At 40.9% G+C, this 16,930-nt stretch overlaps 1 protein-coding gene across 2 annotated transcripts in view; it reads left to right on the top strand.

Moving 5' to 3' along the window:
- NMD3 (NMD3 ribosome export adaptor) overlaps positions 1–16,724 on the top strand; it is a 29,564-nt gene extending 12,840 nt beyond the window's left edge. For both annotated transcript variants that reach the window (XM_075268736.1, XM_075268737.1), the window contains exons 8-16: positions 519–597; positions 4,629–4,725; positions 6,142–6,259; positions 7,321–7,466; positions 8,928–9,040; positions 10,093–10,165; positions 11,369–11,475; positions 14,029–14,099; positions 16,409–16,724. In XM_075268736.1, the coding sequence (XP_075124837.1) occupies positions 519–597; positions 4,629–4,725; positions 6,142–6,259; positions 7,321–7,466; positions 8,928–9,040; positions 10,093–10,165; positions 11,369–11,475; positions 14,029–14,099; positions 16,409–16,542 (938 nt within the window). In that variant the 3' untranslated portion in view covers positions 16,543–16,724. The remainder of the gene's footprint in view (positions 1–518; positions 598–4,628; positions 4,726–6,141; positions 6,260–7,320; positions 7,467–8,927; positions 9,041–10,092; positions 10,166–11,368; positions 11,476–14,028; positions 14,100–16,408) is intronic.
- Positions 16,725–16,930: the final 206 nt, after the last annotated feature.

The raw sequence follows: 16,930 nt of genomic DNA, 5'->3' as shown, positions 1-16,930 counted from the left end.
GCCCAAGTGTTGCTGCTGGAGCTGGCTTCTTAAGCCTCCTTGACGAGGAGACTCTTTGCAGCTGAGTCACTGCCGGAACATCCCCAAAGTGTGGACTGGAGGAGGTGGAATGACAGGTCCCACTACCAACCTACCTATCATTCCTAAAAATCCAGCCCGATACTGAGCATTTACCAAAATGCTCAGCAGACGAAAGTTGTCTACTGAGAACAAACATCCCTTCTGGAGTTTTTGTATATTAAAAAATAGAAAAAACAATCTGGTCTGCCAGCAACTTGTATGGATGGAAAAATGTCCTTTTATTGGAAAAAGCAGTACACCACATATCGGTCCTCAGCGGAACCTTTCTCAAGTGCAATACACATAATTAGTGTGAATATATATAAACTTTAATTTTTTATTTTTTTTTTGCTGTCCTGCGGTTTCCTTTATGTTCACTTCAGTAATAAAATTTGACCATTTAATTCACACCATAATGGGAAGCTTATTATTAATACATTATTTACAACCTTTTACAGATGGGTTGGACTTTTACTATGCATCTAAGCAGCATGCACAGAAGATGGTTGAGTTTCTCCAGTGCACAGTGCCCTGCAGGTATGTTTCGTCATGTATTTGTAGTCTTTGCTGGCTGCCTGCCATGTGGCGTGACATATGGATTGGTTTACATATTCACTGTTAATGTTTTCTTAGCATCAAGTATTTACTACTATAAGTAGTAAAATACATCTTCATCACTGTTTATGTTTATGTATATATATATATATATATATATATATATATATATATATGTTTTAAATAATGTGAATAGGTTTTTATTACATTTTCACCATTCCGCTTCGATTAATAAGGGTAAAAGCTGTTCAACAGAGATCAGAGGGGTCTGGAGATCCAAGACATTAGACAAACTCTCTGATGGTTTCCACTGTGAATAGCATTGCTGCAATCTGCTATTGTGTGTAACATATGCAAACCGTAGAAGCCAAAATGTGCATGATTTTTAATAGAACCCCAGTAGAGTAATATATTTAGTCCAAAATATGTGTGACTTATGAAAACAGGCTTCGCTATTAAAGCGTTCTGACTTGAAAGCCTTAAAAGAACACGACATAAAACGGATGCACTGTGCAGTGATTGATACGGTATTTTTTCTTTGGTATTTGATCCCTTTGCCATGATCTGTCCCCTGGTACTAGGCAGAGCACAGTGTAACACTGTATTCATTTTGTCTGGCATATTTCTTTAAAAAGCTCTCAGAAAAGATGTACGGTATATGATCAAATGTTTCAGAAAAAAAAAGCAGCTATGCCATCCATCAACTTACCCTGGACTAGTTTACAGCTTACCTCCTCATAGATGCTAACCAGTTTGGAGTCCTCATAAACTGCTATTAACGTGTTATTTTCATTAATGTGATCCAGGATAGCATCTCATAGAAATCCATATTTACTCAAAGTTGGCGCTCAGCAAGTAATAGAAAAATAACCGACCATCAGTATGGATAACCAATATGATTTTGTGCACATAGGTTATTTTGGTTCAGGTATTACAATATTCGATAGTTTTTACCTGCAGTTCTGTAAGGACTGCACTGTTGAACCTAAACTGCTATTATACTCTGGGGTCTCTTCAGCCCCCAGAGTCTAACTAATGGAGGCTCATATGAGGTGAGCAAACATTCGGCCTCTTGAATGCCATGAATGAGACCTGTGATTGGGCCTTAGCGATCACATTGTGTTGTGACGCAAATTTGCAAGCGTCATAATGTCACATGACCCATGTGTCTGCTGAGGCCCAATTACAGGATGTAGTTGATTACGAAGTTACATTATAATTGGTGGGGGCAAAAGGGCAATTACTCGGGCTACCACCCATTTCAACCTTATTATAATCCGGCTCTGGGGCATGGGTTTTAAATAGGGCATGGTCTAAAATAATCATCATTAAAGGGGTATTCCCACCTCACATACTCAGCAGTCTTCACTCTTGTAAAATCGTCTTTCTTCCTGGTTTCTTGCATCATTTGGTGGGCGGGGTTTCACAGGCAACCTGCCGTTTAGCTCCGCCCCCAAATTAGCGTGTAGCTCCGCCCACCCACATTGGACTATGAAGTACAGGCAGGAGCAACTCCATTCTGTGTTACATACAGAGACTGCCTGTCTCTGCCATAATGAACACAATTGAATTAACTAGCCTGATAACTGGGAGAACAGAAGAAATGAAAGCAGCTCCTCTATCTGAGTGCAGGACCTAGGTCACATGGTGTAGACACAGGAATAGCTAGATACACAGGCTCGCTCCCGTGCACTTAGCCCCTCCTCCCTCCCCCCTGAGAGCAGCAGATACATCACTTGACTCATGAGCAGCTAAGTCAGGGCTGTGGCCACAAAGAATTGAATAAAGTAAGATAGTGGACAAACAAAGCAGTTTTGCTGAAGCAATGTATTTAGGAAAAGTCTTACATCCACATTTACAAGCAGTATAGATAGGATCCTTGTTATGGGACAACCCCTTTAATTGTAATTGCGGTAACATGGCCAATTAATTGGGATTTTTGATGTAGGTCACAATTAATCACCCAGCACTACTAATGGTAGACTTCCAGGCCTGTAGTTTTTGGGCACATTATCTGAGGGCGGGTTCACACCAGCGCCCGATCTCCGTTATCCAGGTTTCCGTTTTCTGCTGGCAGAAGACGGAAACCTGGCAGACCGTGCCCGACCGTGAGCGTTTTGCGCTCTCCATGGTGAAACCATTTTTTTTAAAAATTGGACACAAAGTCCTGCATGTCCAATTAAAAAAGAAAACTGTTACGTCGCGGAGAGGACAAAATGCTCATGGCCAGACACTTTATTTGAATGGGTTTGAAAAATGACTGCAGGTTTCCATCTCCTGTCCAGTTTCAGGCAGAAAACGGAAACCTGCATAACGGAGACAGGGCGCAGATGTGAACCCACCCTGAGTGCCTTTTACACACACATATATGTCCTGTTTTGTGCAGGAAACGGAGACCTGGGTGCAGATGTGAACGAGCCCTGAGTGTGCCTAATGGACTGTTTATTCTTTTGTTGCATAGACTTTTTTTTTTTCTTATTCTAAAGCTGGCCATAGGCATAATGATAATTGTTAGAAGCATTGCCCAAGGCTAGATATTAATAATAGATTGATTGGGCTGTCATTTAGCGTACGGGGCTGGAAGCAGACTGGATAAGTCATCTCTTGGTAGTCTTAGACAACCCCTTTAATAATCTGTATATCAATTTGTTTTTTTTATTTTTTTATTTTTTTTAAATCGATCTATTTCAGCCCTGTGGTCATAACCGATATAGAAAAAAATTCTTAAATTTGTTTGTTGCGGAGTCCTTGAATATTGCAAATCGTTGGTAGTTGTATGTTTATATGTTTAGGAATATATATCTTATTAATATGAGTGAGCACACACAAGCTGTATGCTAAGCAGGTCGTGTAGAATATGTCTGTATAAAAAATATAATATAATGTAATGGAAAATTTCTAATTATATTTATTTTAATGTAAATGTCCTGGAGCTTTTTTGTGCTTTTTGATCATGGCTTAGTGTTAGATTAAAGCACATGGCTATAAGTTAGGCCACATTCTATGTCTGTTGTATATCTGCTGTGTGCCCTGTGTATATTAAACATCAAAGTGATATTATTTAAGGATCCACTATAAATTGATGTAATACTTCAGTCCTACGAGGTTTGTCTTGCATCATGCCATATGACATATTCAAAATGGGGTCCATGTGTGCAGAGTTAAGTTTTACATATGCTCTCAACAGTCTGGTAGAGTCCCCATTTAGGGGAGTTTTTTCTTCCTTTGCACCTGTTTGGCCTCCTTTGGATTCAGGCAAGTGTGTATTATCCCTATTTATGCTTATCATCCACTACAAACAGTCTACTATCTCTGGACCTAAGCCTGTAAAGAATTAAGGGGGAGTGTAGGTCGACCAGAGAAAGGAGACTATTTGCCATGTGTGCTAAGAATGATACGGCTGAAATACACTTCCCTTAAATTCAGTGGAGGCCAAGGCTCAGAGAAAGAAGTGAGTTCAGGGACTAAGAAAGCTCTTTAAGGAGAGTGCCTTTGCATGTGTATGAAATCTGGTCTGCGGGAATCCTGTCACTGAGACTCCCCACTGATATAAAATTGATTAAGCATAGGCATTCATTATTATAAGGTGGATAGCTCCTTAAAAATGGTTACTTTATCCAATTCCTATTGAGCCTGAAAAAATGTTGGAATTCTATACTTAACACCTCCAAGTAATGGGTTATTTTTGTGAAAACTTGAATTAAAGCAGGTCTACAATTTAGTGAGATGTTGATAGTTTTGTTTCACACGCATTGCAGTGGTTTAGAGACTAAGCTTACTGTCTTGAGTGTTGTCTGTTACCTCTGTTGTGTTCTTTGTCTATTAATGTTGTTACTGTTGTATTGTTGTTATTATAGTAATGTTTTATGTTTTTATTAATAAAAGAACTACAGAGACAAATGTACCGCTGGCCAAACACTTCAGGGCTCAGCAGTATTCACTATGTAACAATACAATGCAGTTAAGGTTTTGCCTCTACATATAAAACTGAAAAGTATTGTCTTTGCATGTAGGTCAAAAACTTCCCAGCGACTCATTTCTCATGATATCCATTCGAACTCCTACAACTACAAGAGCACCTTCTCTGTGGAAATTGTTCCAATATGCAAGGTTAGTGTGAAGAACTTTCTTTGTCCCTTCTGCACTGAGCCATTGGTGGTGTTTAGTTTATTCATGTCAAGCAGTTCTGATGGTCATAAATTTAGGTTTTTGTTTTTTTTCCCCAAACTCCTGATTTCAAGAGTACGTCCGATTATAAAGCAGTTTTTTTTTTCCAGTTCCACCACATTCATAATTTTTCCCCCGGTTTACCAGAACATTGTACAGAATATGAAATGGTGCCCCACAAAAAATAAGCCCTCACATGACTAAGTTATGGCCTTTGGAAGACTTGGAGTGAAATCAAACAAAAACTGTTTAGGTACTGCAGTGCTGTCCCATTGACCTTAATGAGGCAACGCTGCAGTAGCAAAACCTGCTGCGGCAAATCCTACAGTGATCTGATATTGATGACCTATTCTAAGGATAGGCCCTCATAGAAACTGGATAATGCACACATGACCTAGAGGAACGCAAAATAAAAAAAAAATGCAATACATCAAACAGATAATCTTAAATGTATTAAAAAGCCAGAAAGCATTACAGGATTGCCAAAATAATGTACACCACTGTAGTGTTCACTCATGAGAGAGTGTAATATGGCAAGGTCAAAGTCACACTACTGAGATTGAAGCCCATTACTCTAATCGGTCATAGGACCAGAGCAGCAATCTTAAACACCAACAGAATGACTGACTACTGATGTAAAAGGAGCACGAACCATCAGCATTCATTGTAATGTAAAAACGTGATAGAAGCTTCTGTCATATATTTTGCATTTCAGTGAATGCAGACAGGTGAGGCTTTGTCTGCAATAGTCATTCTTTTAGTATTTGAATGAAGAGGTTGTCCAGGCATTTTTTATTTTTTTTGGGCCTGGACAACCGAGCATGGTGAAGGACAAAATAAAACATTTTTCCCTGTTCCCCGATGCGCCGGTGTCCTCCTGGGGCATTCTGGTCCTTCTGCCCTGGTAGTTTCTCACAGGTCTCTTCCTGAGTTCTGCTGAAGCTGCTGATTGGACTCACCAGTCACGTGATCAGCAGCCTCAGGAAGAGACCCATGATGCCACAGGTCCGCCTCAGCAGTCAAGTTCGGCTGGGTCCTCCACCACCCGTCAGCATGAGACTGAGAAGACCGGATCACGCTGGGAGGCACCGGAGCACTGTGGAAAGGTGAGTATGATATATATACTTTTTTTTTTTTTTTCCTGCCTCCATTTGATTTAAAGTTTAAACAGGTTGTTAATTTTTTCCTGGACAACCCACTTAAGTCTGTTGCTCTGATCCTTTGAACCTACCTTGATAAATACATGGTGAGATTTAGCCCTTATATCATATGTCATGTATTTAATTGGTGCCAAGTATGTGCTTCTCTGGACATTACAATGATATTTCATCTTATTTTTCACCTTATATTTTTGCACAGGACAATGTGGTTTGTCTGTCTCCAAAGCTAGCCCAAAGCCTGGGCAACATGAGTCAGATCTGCGTGTGTATTCGGGTAACAAGTGCAATCCATCTTATCGACCCCAATACTCTGCAGAGTAAGTCTGAACTGTATCATTTCATATATATATAATAATATATATATATTTTTTTTTTAAAAGAGAAGTCCATGTACACACAGTATATTGGTAAAGTGAATGCTAACCCCACAGAACGGCATTTATAGTGGGTTGCCCGGTGGAGCAATGGTGGCTCCTTCCTCTGTACATGCAATGGATGCTGCTTGCAGAGTACTGAAGAGTGATAACTTGTGGATGTTTGCTGGGGACTTTGGTTATCACACTTTTTTTTCAAAACGTCTTGTTTTTTAATGTTGCTATTAGACATGAGCGAATATGCTCGATCGAATACCTTGGCTGCATAGCTCCCGGTGCCAGGGAAGGTGGGAGGGGCAGTAAAAGTTCAATCCCCCGGAAGTGTTTTTGCAACGGGAGCAATGTGGCCGAGGTATTTCATCGAGCATATTCGCTCATCTCTAGTTGCTTTACATCTCAGAAGCATGTTTCAGCTATGCCAGTAAACCAGTCTACTGATCTAAATTCTCCTGTCATTCATCCCTTTCAGCTCCTGTGCTTCTTAGGTATCGTTTCATAGAATAGTGACATGGCAGAAGTGGTCGGTGGTGTAGCTTCTGCGGCCTCTGAATTCGCTTGGCATAGCCACTCGCACTTTCTCCAAAAGCTATGTAGAGAGATCTCAACTCAGCTCTTCTTCTGATCTCTTCCAGCTATTGGTGCAAATCTTAGCACTCGCCCTCCCACCAAATAAAATGTCTGATATGTCACTATTACATGTGAGAAGTTTTCTGAAATGACTCTTATACTTTAAAACACATTGGTTCTACTATCACCATTACTTGCTAACCCTCTAGATTCACCTGTTCGCCTTAGGATTATGTACTGTACTTTATATATGTACATGTGGGGGTTTCACTTAGTAGCAGATCTTTTTCCACTGTCAGCAGGGCACCTGGGACCACTTTACGGTTCACATTCCATAACCTCTATATAATATCACTGCATTAGGATCTGTGGCTTATTTATGATGAAAGATAGTGAGTTTTTTTTTTTTCTTTTTCATTCTTCCCAACCCCCACTAGTTGCTGAGGTTGATGGGAACACATATTGGCGACATCCCTTTCACAGCTTGTTTCATCCTAAACAGCTGGAGGAGTTCATTGTGATGGACGTGGACATTGTGAGAGACCGGAAACAAGGAGCAGGAGCTGGAGTAAGATCAAATAAGGTATGGTCTATATTTCCCTCACTATTGCCACATTCAGTTTTTCACTAGTGAATTTAGTACATAAAATAATGAAGTCCTACAAAATCTGCTGGAAATCCATCTGATATCCACTCGCATCAGTCACTTTGAAAAGTAAATAGATTTTTTTTTTCTTAGACTAAGTTTGCAAAATCTATTACATGTCCAGTTTTGGCAGTGATTATGACATGCTTCATCTTCTACCTCAAAAATATGACTATCCCCTTTCAGAGGATAGCATATTTTATTATAAAAATTTCTGGCATAGGAAACGTGAAAAGGTAGAATTTTCTTTTTGCAGGTTTTTATGCAAAAATATCACTTTTTTTCTCTTTTACGCTGTCATGGCTACTTTCTTAAATAAGAGGTGGAGGGAATTGGTGAGATGGTGTGGATGGGGCCCCATCACATCTATGAACATGTATGCCATGATGCTTGAAATTTATATTAGCTTTGGGTTATCGTAGATTTCTGCACAGGATCACAACCTCACCAAAGGATGTGCCTAATTTATGACAAGGCGCCTCCTCCAGGGACGGCTGGATAAGTCATATTAAGAGATCTATTACTTTATTAATGGCATTGCATTAATAATATTCCCTCAAGCCTCTTTTCATCTGGACAGAAAATTATAATTTACCAGCAGATGAGCCTGGGAGATTGCCTCAGCACATGTATATTTTGCTCTGTGGAGATGAGTTCAGTAGCAAAAAAAGGGTTAAATTTGTGGGATTTTGTGCAGACTAAAAAGTAACTTTTATTGATAATAGTTAAAAGTTTCAATATAACAAATAAATATTCAAACGTTCCTATGAGTGTGTGTGGTCATTACTCGTGGACAGCCAGGCCCCCTCCAAAATCACTTATCACGTATCAATAAAAGTTACTTTATAGTGTGCACAAAATCCCACAAATTTACCCCTTTTTTTCTATTTCAATATTGCACATTTACCTTTATCTTTTGTTAGATTTGTTAATGATCGAGATGAGTTCAGTAGACCTCACTACATTGCACAGCTGGTCAGTGAAATGAATGTACTGACCATGAGGCACAATGAAGTGACTCCTGGACGCCACCCTGTGGTGGTCCGTGTGCGTCAATGAAATGCATGCCAATTTGTAGCTGGCATAGATTTTAGTCATCATTTATGACAGAACACAATTGACTGTTAATCTGGCATGGCCAATGGCCCTCCCACAGCAGATCATCTACATGCCCCTCTTTGAAAGGCCAGCACTTTGTCAAGTGGACAAAAATGAGGAATTAATAAAAAAAAAATTTTATGTCACCAAAGTAGTGTTGGGGGCTGATAATCCACACCACTATAAGTTTCTATTGTTTGTGCATTCAGCGATGACATTACAATTCCTGTGTAGCTTAAGTCTAGTGCTCCCTTTATGTTTCAGCCTGCTTGAATTTTTTTCTCCATTTTTATTTTCCAGCACACCCTTGCTGAAGTTTGGGTACAGAAAACATCAGAGATGAACACAACCCAGCAATACCACTGCCGTACTCATCTGGGAAATCTGCTGAATCCAGGAGACCTAGTACAGGGGTGAGTACAGAAGGATCTTTAGTTAGCTCACTATAATGGCTCTACAAGGCCAAGCGATATTACAGGGTATTATCAGGAACAAATTCACTTAATCAGTGTTGTCTTTTATGGTGGTGACACCCTGTGTACCTGAATGCGGCTATAACTGCAGTCAGTTTTGAGGCCACAGGTGCTTTTTCCCTTATAAACAAGTTAAAAACACAATTCATTCCAGTATATTTTTCATTACTGGCTTCATCAGCAGCAAGGCTTCACCGTCAGTAGTGAGAAATGTGGCCCCAGAATTGACTACAGTTAAAACTGTGGTCAGGTTATAGTGTATCACCCCCCCTAACCGTTCCCACAGCCACCCAGTGTATGAGCGTTTGCTTTCAATGGATCAAAAAAATCATTCCTTGCCAGCATACAATGAAAGTACGTATTTTTGTAATCGTTCCTCCCGCATGTGCTCTGCATCTGCCTGTGTAATAGGCCAGTACAGAGCGAGCGCTGAGCAACACATCTTATAGATGATCTAAAAAATCTTCTTGTCTAATGGAGCCCTAACAACACACTGAGAGAGCAAGGATGTGACGGACGCTGCATTAGCCCCCATGGAAATAGATCTGACCTATTGATTGTAGTGCAGTAACTGGAGACCTGCTGAATTTTCCAAGTTCTTGCTGAGCTGTATTCTTGTACGTATAGAAAAAAAAACGGTGTTTCCTGATCTGCCATGTTAAATTACTGTTTACCTACAGTAGGCTCCAAAGGGCCTATCCTGTATTTTATTTTAGAACAGTTTGTGTGCCCCGTAGTGCAGCCTGTCACTAGCGCTCCTGAGCAGTTTGTTATTTGGAGTGCTGGGAGATTCTGTTCCCTTTGGAGAGTGTGTGGGCGTACTGCTAAATTACACACACCTCCCAGGCATCCCAGCACTGCTTCTCCCTAATGATCTGCTTTGTTCCGCTACTCGTGAATATTGCTGAGCTGAAGGAAAAAAAAAGACACTGAAACTGGTTCTTAGTGTTTTTAAGCAGTCATTGCTTAGATCTCTTTTGTTTCCGCTTCAGGTTTGATTTGGCAAACTGCAATTTAAATGATGAATTTATTAACAAGATGAACCCTCATCATGTACCTGACGTGGTAAGTCTAATGTTTTCCTCTAGATGGCACTCTTGCGGTACAAACCAAAGCTGATATGTGTGTTGGTCAGCTGCGGTGTAAATGATAAGTCTCTTTCTGGCAGGATTATAGCTATTATAGATGTATTTTGGACTGGCCTGTCACTTCCAATGTCTCTACTTGCTTATGAGATGCTGTAAAATGTACAAAATTCTTTAAAGCATGTTACAGTGTAATGTAGTATATCTTGTACCTGGATTTTGGTTGCTTTTTGTGAAATGGGGTTTTCTGGGAATGAACTATTGATTACCTATCCTTAGGTCATCAATATCTAACCAGTGGGGTTACGACACCCACAACCCCCACTGATCAGTCATTTGAAGAGGTGGAAGAATTTGAGTGAGTGCTGTGGAAAAACGCAGTATTCGGGCAACACAGTGGCTCAGTGGTTAGCACTGCAGCCTTGCAGCGCTGTAGTCCCGGGTTCGAATCCTGCCAAGGAAAACATCTGCAAGGAGTTTGTATGTTCTCCCCATGTTTGCGTGGATTTCCTCCCATACTCTAAAGACATACTGATAGGGAAAAAATGTACATGTACAATCTACATTATAAAAAAAACACAAAAAAAAACAACGCACCATTGTTCTTTGGGTATTTGCTGTGCTCGGGGTTGAAGCTCAGCATTGTTCTTTCAAATCAGACTGATCATGTGACTGATGAATACGACATTCCAACAGCTGATCTGCGAGGGGTCCCGGACATCTGACCTCGACTAATCAAATATTGATGACTTAAATGGGATGAAGCTACTGTTTAAGGATAGGCTATCAATTTTAAAGTGCCCTTAAAGGGGTTTTTCAGGATAGCTTTAAAACTGGGAGCTGTGGGTGGGAAAAGATAATCACCTTCCCCTGGTCCTCAGTTCGAGTGGCACAACCCCTGTTCCCTCTAGTCTTTGAATTACTTGGGCTAAGAGAGCAGGGCCTCTGTGATCACATGTTGGATACAGGTGACCTCATACTTTATATGTCACTGGTGCCCAACGTGAACACTGAGGCCAGGGATTGGCGACAGCGGACACCTGAACCCACACACTTGCACCCTGCACAGTCCAAAGAATTAAATCCAAATAAATTATCCCCGAAACCTCTTTAAGTTGTAATGTGGAAAAAACGAGTGGTTACAGATTGCCTTTGACGTTTTTCTTCTGGTTTATTCATTCAGGTTCTAATAAAGAAGAGTTATGATCGTACCAGACGTCAGCGGCGGAGAAACTGGAAGCTGAAAGAGCTAGAAAGAGAGAAGGAAGGCATGGACACAGATGATGAAAGGTCTGTGAGTCTTAAGAACCCATTCTAGCTGCACAGTTGTAGGTCAATGGGTCTATTTTGTGTGCATTTGGCAGATTAATGTTACGTGATGGCACTCTGTTTCTAAATTTGTTACGTTTGCATCATAAAAAGGCTTTTACTTAGACATTACTAACTAGTTTCTACAGAAGTGCTCTGATATTCTCCTGTGTGTATATCATATTGTGGAACACATACTGTGTGCGTGAGATATATGCTACAACATCACAAATACACTCACCGGCCACTTTATTAGGTACACCTGTCCAACTGCTCGTTAACATTTAATTTCTAATTAGCCAATCACATGGCGGCAACTCAGTGCATTTAGGCATGTAGACATGGTCAAGACAATCTCCTGCAGTTCAAACCGAGCATCAGTATGGGGAAGAAAGGTGATTTGAGTGCCTTTGAACGTGGCATGGTTGTTGGTGCCAGAAGGGCTGGTCTGAGTATTTCAGAAACTGCTGATCTACTGGGATTTTCACGCACAACCATCTCTAGGGTTTACAGAGAATGGTCCGAAAAAGAAAAAACATCCAGTGAGCGGCAGTTCTGTGGGCGGAAATGCGTTGTTGATGCCAGAGGTCAGAGGAGAATGGCCAGACTGGTTCGAGCTGATAGAAAGGCAACAGTGACTCAAATAGCCACCCGTTACAACCAAGGTAGCCAGAAGAGCATCTCTGAACGCACAGTACGTCGAACTTTGAGGCAGATGGGCTACAGCAGCAGAAGACCACACCGGGTGCCACTCCTTTCAGCTAAGAACAGGAAACTGAGGCTACAATTTGCACAAGCTCATCGAAATTGGACAATTGAAGACTGGAAAAACGTTGCCTGGTCTGATGAGTCTCGATTTCTGCTGCGACATTCGGATGGTAGGGTCAGAATTTGGCGTCAACAACATGAAAGCATGGATCCATCCTGCCTTGTATCAACGGTTCAGGCTGGTGGTGGTGGTGTCATGGTGTGGGGAATATTTTCTTGGCACTCTTTGGGCCCCTTGGTACCAATTGAGCATCGTTGCAACGCCAAAGCCTACCTGAGTATTGTTGCTGACCATGTCCATCCCTTTATGACCACAATGTACCCAACATCTGATGGCTACTTTCAGCAGGATAATGCAATGCCATGTCATAAAGCTGGAATCATCTCAGACTGGTTTCTTGAACATGACAATGAGTTCACTGTACTCCAATGGCCTCCACAGTCACCAGATCTCAATCCAATAGAGGAGCATCTTTGGGATGTGGTGGAACGGGAGATTCGCATCATGGATGTGCAGCCGACAAATCTGCGGCAACTGTGTGATGCCATCATGTCAATATGGACCAAAATCTCTGAGGAATGCTTCCAGCACCTTGTTGTATCTATGCCACGAAGAATTGAGGCAGTTCTGAAGGCAAAAGGGGGTCCAACCCGTTACTAGCATGGTGTACCTAATAAAGTGGCCGGTGAGTGTATGTTTTGTGAGTGAGTCTGTGACTCTGACATTGATGAACTCCTCTTGGGATTGGTCATATTTTTTTCCCAGAAAACCCTTATTATACTACAAGATACATAACATAATAAAATGGCTCGCTGAGAGGCACAAATTGGTTAACCCAAAAGATTCCTTACCAGCTTTAGGATACTCACTGAATATTAATGGTAGTAGTTTGGATGTTACTGTACATATTCTCTTTTTATCTCTGAGCAGTCACCTTCAAAAGTAAAAAAAAGAAAAGCCACCTTGTAGCAAGTAACCTTAGATAATCTGTAGGAAATATATCTCCCTGTAGTGTATGGGACATTTATTCAAAGGATTGTCAAGATTGACTTTAAAGGGGAGGGGCCACACTGTGGCTCAGTGGTTAGCACTGCAGCCTTGCAGCGCTGGATCCTGTTGTTCAAATCCCGCCAAGGGCAAAAAACCATCTGCAAGGAGTTTGTATGTTCTCCCCGTGTTTGCATGGATTTCCATCCCATATTCCAAAAAGACATGCTGATAGGGGAAAAAAATGTACATTGTGATCTCTATGTGGGGCTCACAATCTACATTTAAAAAAAATAAAATAAAATAAAGATTGACTTTAAAGGGTGTCTGTTACCGAAACCAAGCACATCAACCCAACAACACAGATAGATAGGTTAGAGTTAATGGAACCAAACAAGGTTTTGCCGAGATAGTAAATATCTCCCAAACAGGATAGCTTTTTTATGGAAAGGGCTATGCAGTTTAGTGCAGGCTGGTCATCTTCTTGTTTTACAAAAACGGGTAACCAAAGTTGAAGTGCTGGACTACCCCAACCTCCCATTTTACAGTTTTACCTGATGGTTGGGTTAGGTTAGCCTAGTGGAATTGACAGAACCTAATAGTATATATACCTTTAGTTACAGCCTATCCCTTCTCGATATATTTTGATGATTCCATTATTTTTGTGACTTATGTTTCATTCTCTGAACCTGGGTAACATTAAATGTAAGGATTCTGTAGTTGAACATTTACATGTACAAGTAAAGTTATATGTCTTACTGTGTGTTTTTCTGCAACAGGCAATACCAAGATTTCCTTGAAGATCTGGAAGAAGATGAGGTTTTGCGGAAAAATGTTAACATTTACAAAAGTAAGGCTATCTACAGAGCTGTATTCATTTCAGTGTTACATTATTATTGCTTATTTGTGTCCCTTATGGGCAGAAAATATCATTTGATGAGGTGGGTATGCTGCCTTTTTCCATTGAGGTTGGAAAATCTGCAGTATTTATAGAAGCTGAGAGTTTTCTAAATCTGATCCATACAATGCAGAGAATGTATGGGATCTGCACAGAAATTGATCTGTGGTACAGATTATGAATCCATAACAAGGCATTTAATATTGTGAATTTTTACCACAGATTGACCTGTTAATATCATTTTTTATTGAGGGTCGTGAGAGCTAGAAATATGAGCAGTAAAGCAGTGATCATAGGTCAGATGTTTTTTCTGGTCTTTCTGTCAGTCATCCTCTCCAAGGACCAGAATTCCTGCTTTCAGACAATAATAGTAACTTTAGTTGGATGAAAAAATGATAGTTGTGCACGAAAGAAACTGACATACCATAAGAACACTTTTATCAACGGGATAGTGGATAAGTATCTCACCAGCTGGGGTCCCTCTAGGCCAAGACAACAGAAATCTCCACTTTCCCTGTTTTAATGGCACAAAAATAAACTGTACAGCACTCGGCTATCTCTGCCTGAAGTTTAGGACGCCCCATTCTTAGGATCAATCGGGATTCCGTCGAACACCAGACACTTATTTCTTATTTTATGCAACTCCACACTTTGCTGTTTTGAGGCGCTGAACTGTGCTATTTAGTGGGTAAGTTTAGCACCGCCTAAAGAAGCCTTTACATAGTCATTAAGGCTGGGGCATTAATAGAAAAATAATCAAAATCTGAGGTCAATTCATTTAATCCATGTGAGCAGTTTCATCTCAATTATTTCAATGATTTTTCATCCATGCTGCCCTTTTTTCCTGTCTCATAGTGCCAAAGGCTAAAGGATATGTCAGTAAGGCTCCATTCACATCTGCGTTCGGGGAATCTGCTTGGGGACCCCCAGAACGGAAACCTATACGTATTAAAAAGCGGTTACCTGGGTAACCCGTGGACCCCATAGATTAAAGGGGTTTTCCAGGTTACAGATGTTAATTTGCTACCCTTGGGACAGGTCATCCATATTGGATCAGTTGGAGCTTTGAATGGGAGCTGAGTTACAAACCCAGCCTGGTTACTACGCAGAGAACGGCGTTCTGCTTCTGCCTCTGTTCTCAATGTTAGTTCCTCCAAACTGGGCTGCTAGGAACAGCTGGTAGGTGCGGGTGCCGGGTGTCAAATCTCCACCAATGTTATAGTAATGGACTATACTAAGAATAGCAAATCAAAAATGTGTAATTTTTTGATATACTTGTACTTTTATCTATGAATTACAGGGAACCTTAAAGGTACTTAAAGGGGTTTTCAGGCCTCAAGTTGATTGATTTTTTTTTTTTTTTTTTTTTTTTTTTTTTTTTTTTTAGTATGATGAGCTATCCACAGGATAGGTTGTCAGTCTGTGGCCCTTTGGGTTCTGATACCCAGATCCTGTTCAGATCTGCTGTCATAGCATCTTTCGTGTCCCAGAAGTTGATAGTGGAATGACAAGTATGTGCAGGGCTGCTCCTATTCAAGTATTAGGAACAGTGCTGCACTTCCCCAGCACCACCACTATGCAGGGGACGGGGCTGCTGTGCTTCTCCTAGGAGAGTCTGCATACTGCCTGTCCATTGCACCAGCTTCTGGTACCTGGAGGCTGCTGGAATAGCTGATCTATACTGGGCTAAAGTGACTGACCCCCACCGATCACATACTGCTGACCAGTCCTGTGAATAGGTTATCAGTATGAAAAATTAATTTGGGGTCAGAAAACCCCTTTAAAGCACCACTCTTGCAAAATTGTTTTATGTCTTAGCCCTGTATTGTAGTGGAATGGAATGTGAACAATGGATTCACTCACTGGGTGCATTGCGCACTTTATTCAGCCTCCGAATGGTGATCCGTCTGGGCATGCGAGCAGTAGACTGATGTGTCGATTCACACACAAGTCGGAAGTCCCTGATTTCCATGGTAGTGTATGAAAGTGTAAGACACAGACCTACATAGTAAAATAAAAAGTGACTGATGTGTGAATCACCAGGTCAGTCTGTCGATCACATGACCAGCAACATCTGCATTTTGATGGGGGAATCGATGAGTGAGGGTATCACTTGCTTTATATTAGTATGCCCCATACTATAGGGATGAGACATAATACATTTTGCTGTAGCGAGGTTATAACTTTCTGCATTATGTGCTTTCTCTGGCACTTTTTGGTCTGCTCCGATTTAGACCTCACGCTGACTTTCCTTCTTTCAGATGCTAACATTCCAGTAGAGAGTGACACTGATGAGGAAGGAGCTCCCAGAATCAGCCTGGCAGAGATGTTAGAAGATCTTCACATTTCTCACGATGCCACCGGTGGGGAAGGGGCAGAAATGCTGACAGAATAGACTTGCTTCAAAGCATCCCGCTGGTGCGTTTCATAGAAGAGGATTTAAAATGTGTCCAATTTAATTTAGAACTCTGCAAAACGTGCGCTCATACATATTTCTCTCTGAACTTGGATTACCGTACACTAAGCTCTGGTGTGTTTTCCCCTACACTGCCAAATATTAAAATAACAAATGTTTAAGCTGTTTGGATTTTTTTTCTGCGCTGACATTGTATAAAGAGCTGATGAGTACAACACATATTCCAGGTGTTTGCAGGACAGATTACTGCAATATATTGTGAAAAAACATCACATGAAATCTAGAGCTTCACAGAAGACGGCTGACATTTTTTGTCAGATTTGTTGAAATAGAGGAAATTCATGACATTGGAAAAGGAGAATTCTAT

Source organism: Leptodactylus fuscus, chromosome 3 (genome assembly GCF_031893055.1).
Source record: "Leptodactylus fuscus isolate aLepFus1 chromosome 3, aLepFus1.hap2, whole genome shotgun sequence".
Taxonomy (NCBI): domain Eukaryota; kingdom Metazoa; phylum Chordata; class Amphibia; order Anura; family Leptodactylidae; genus Leptodactylus; species Leptodactylus fuscus.
This window is presented reverse-complemented; position numbering and strand designations above follow the sequence as displayed.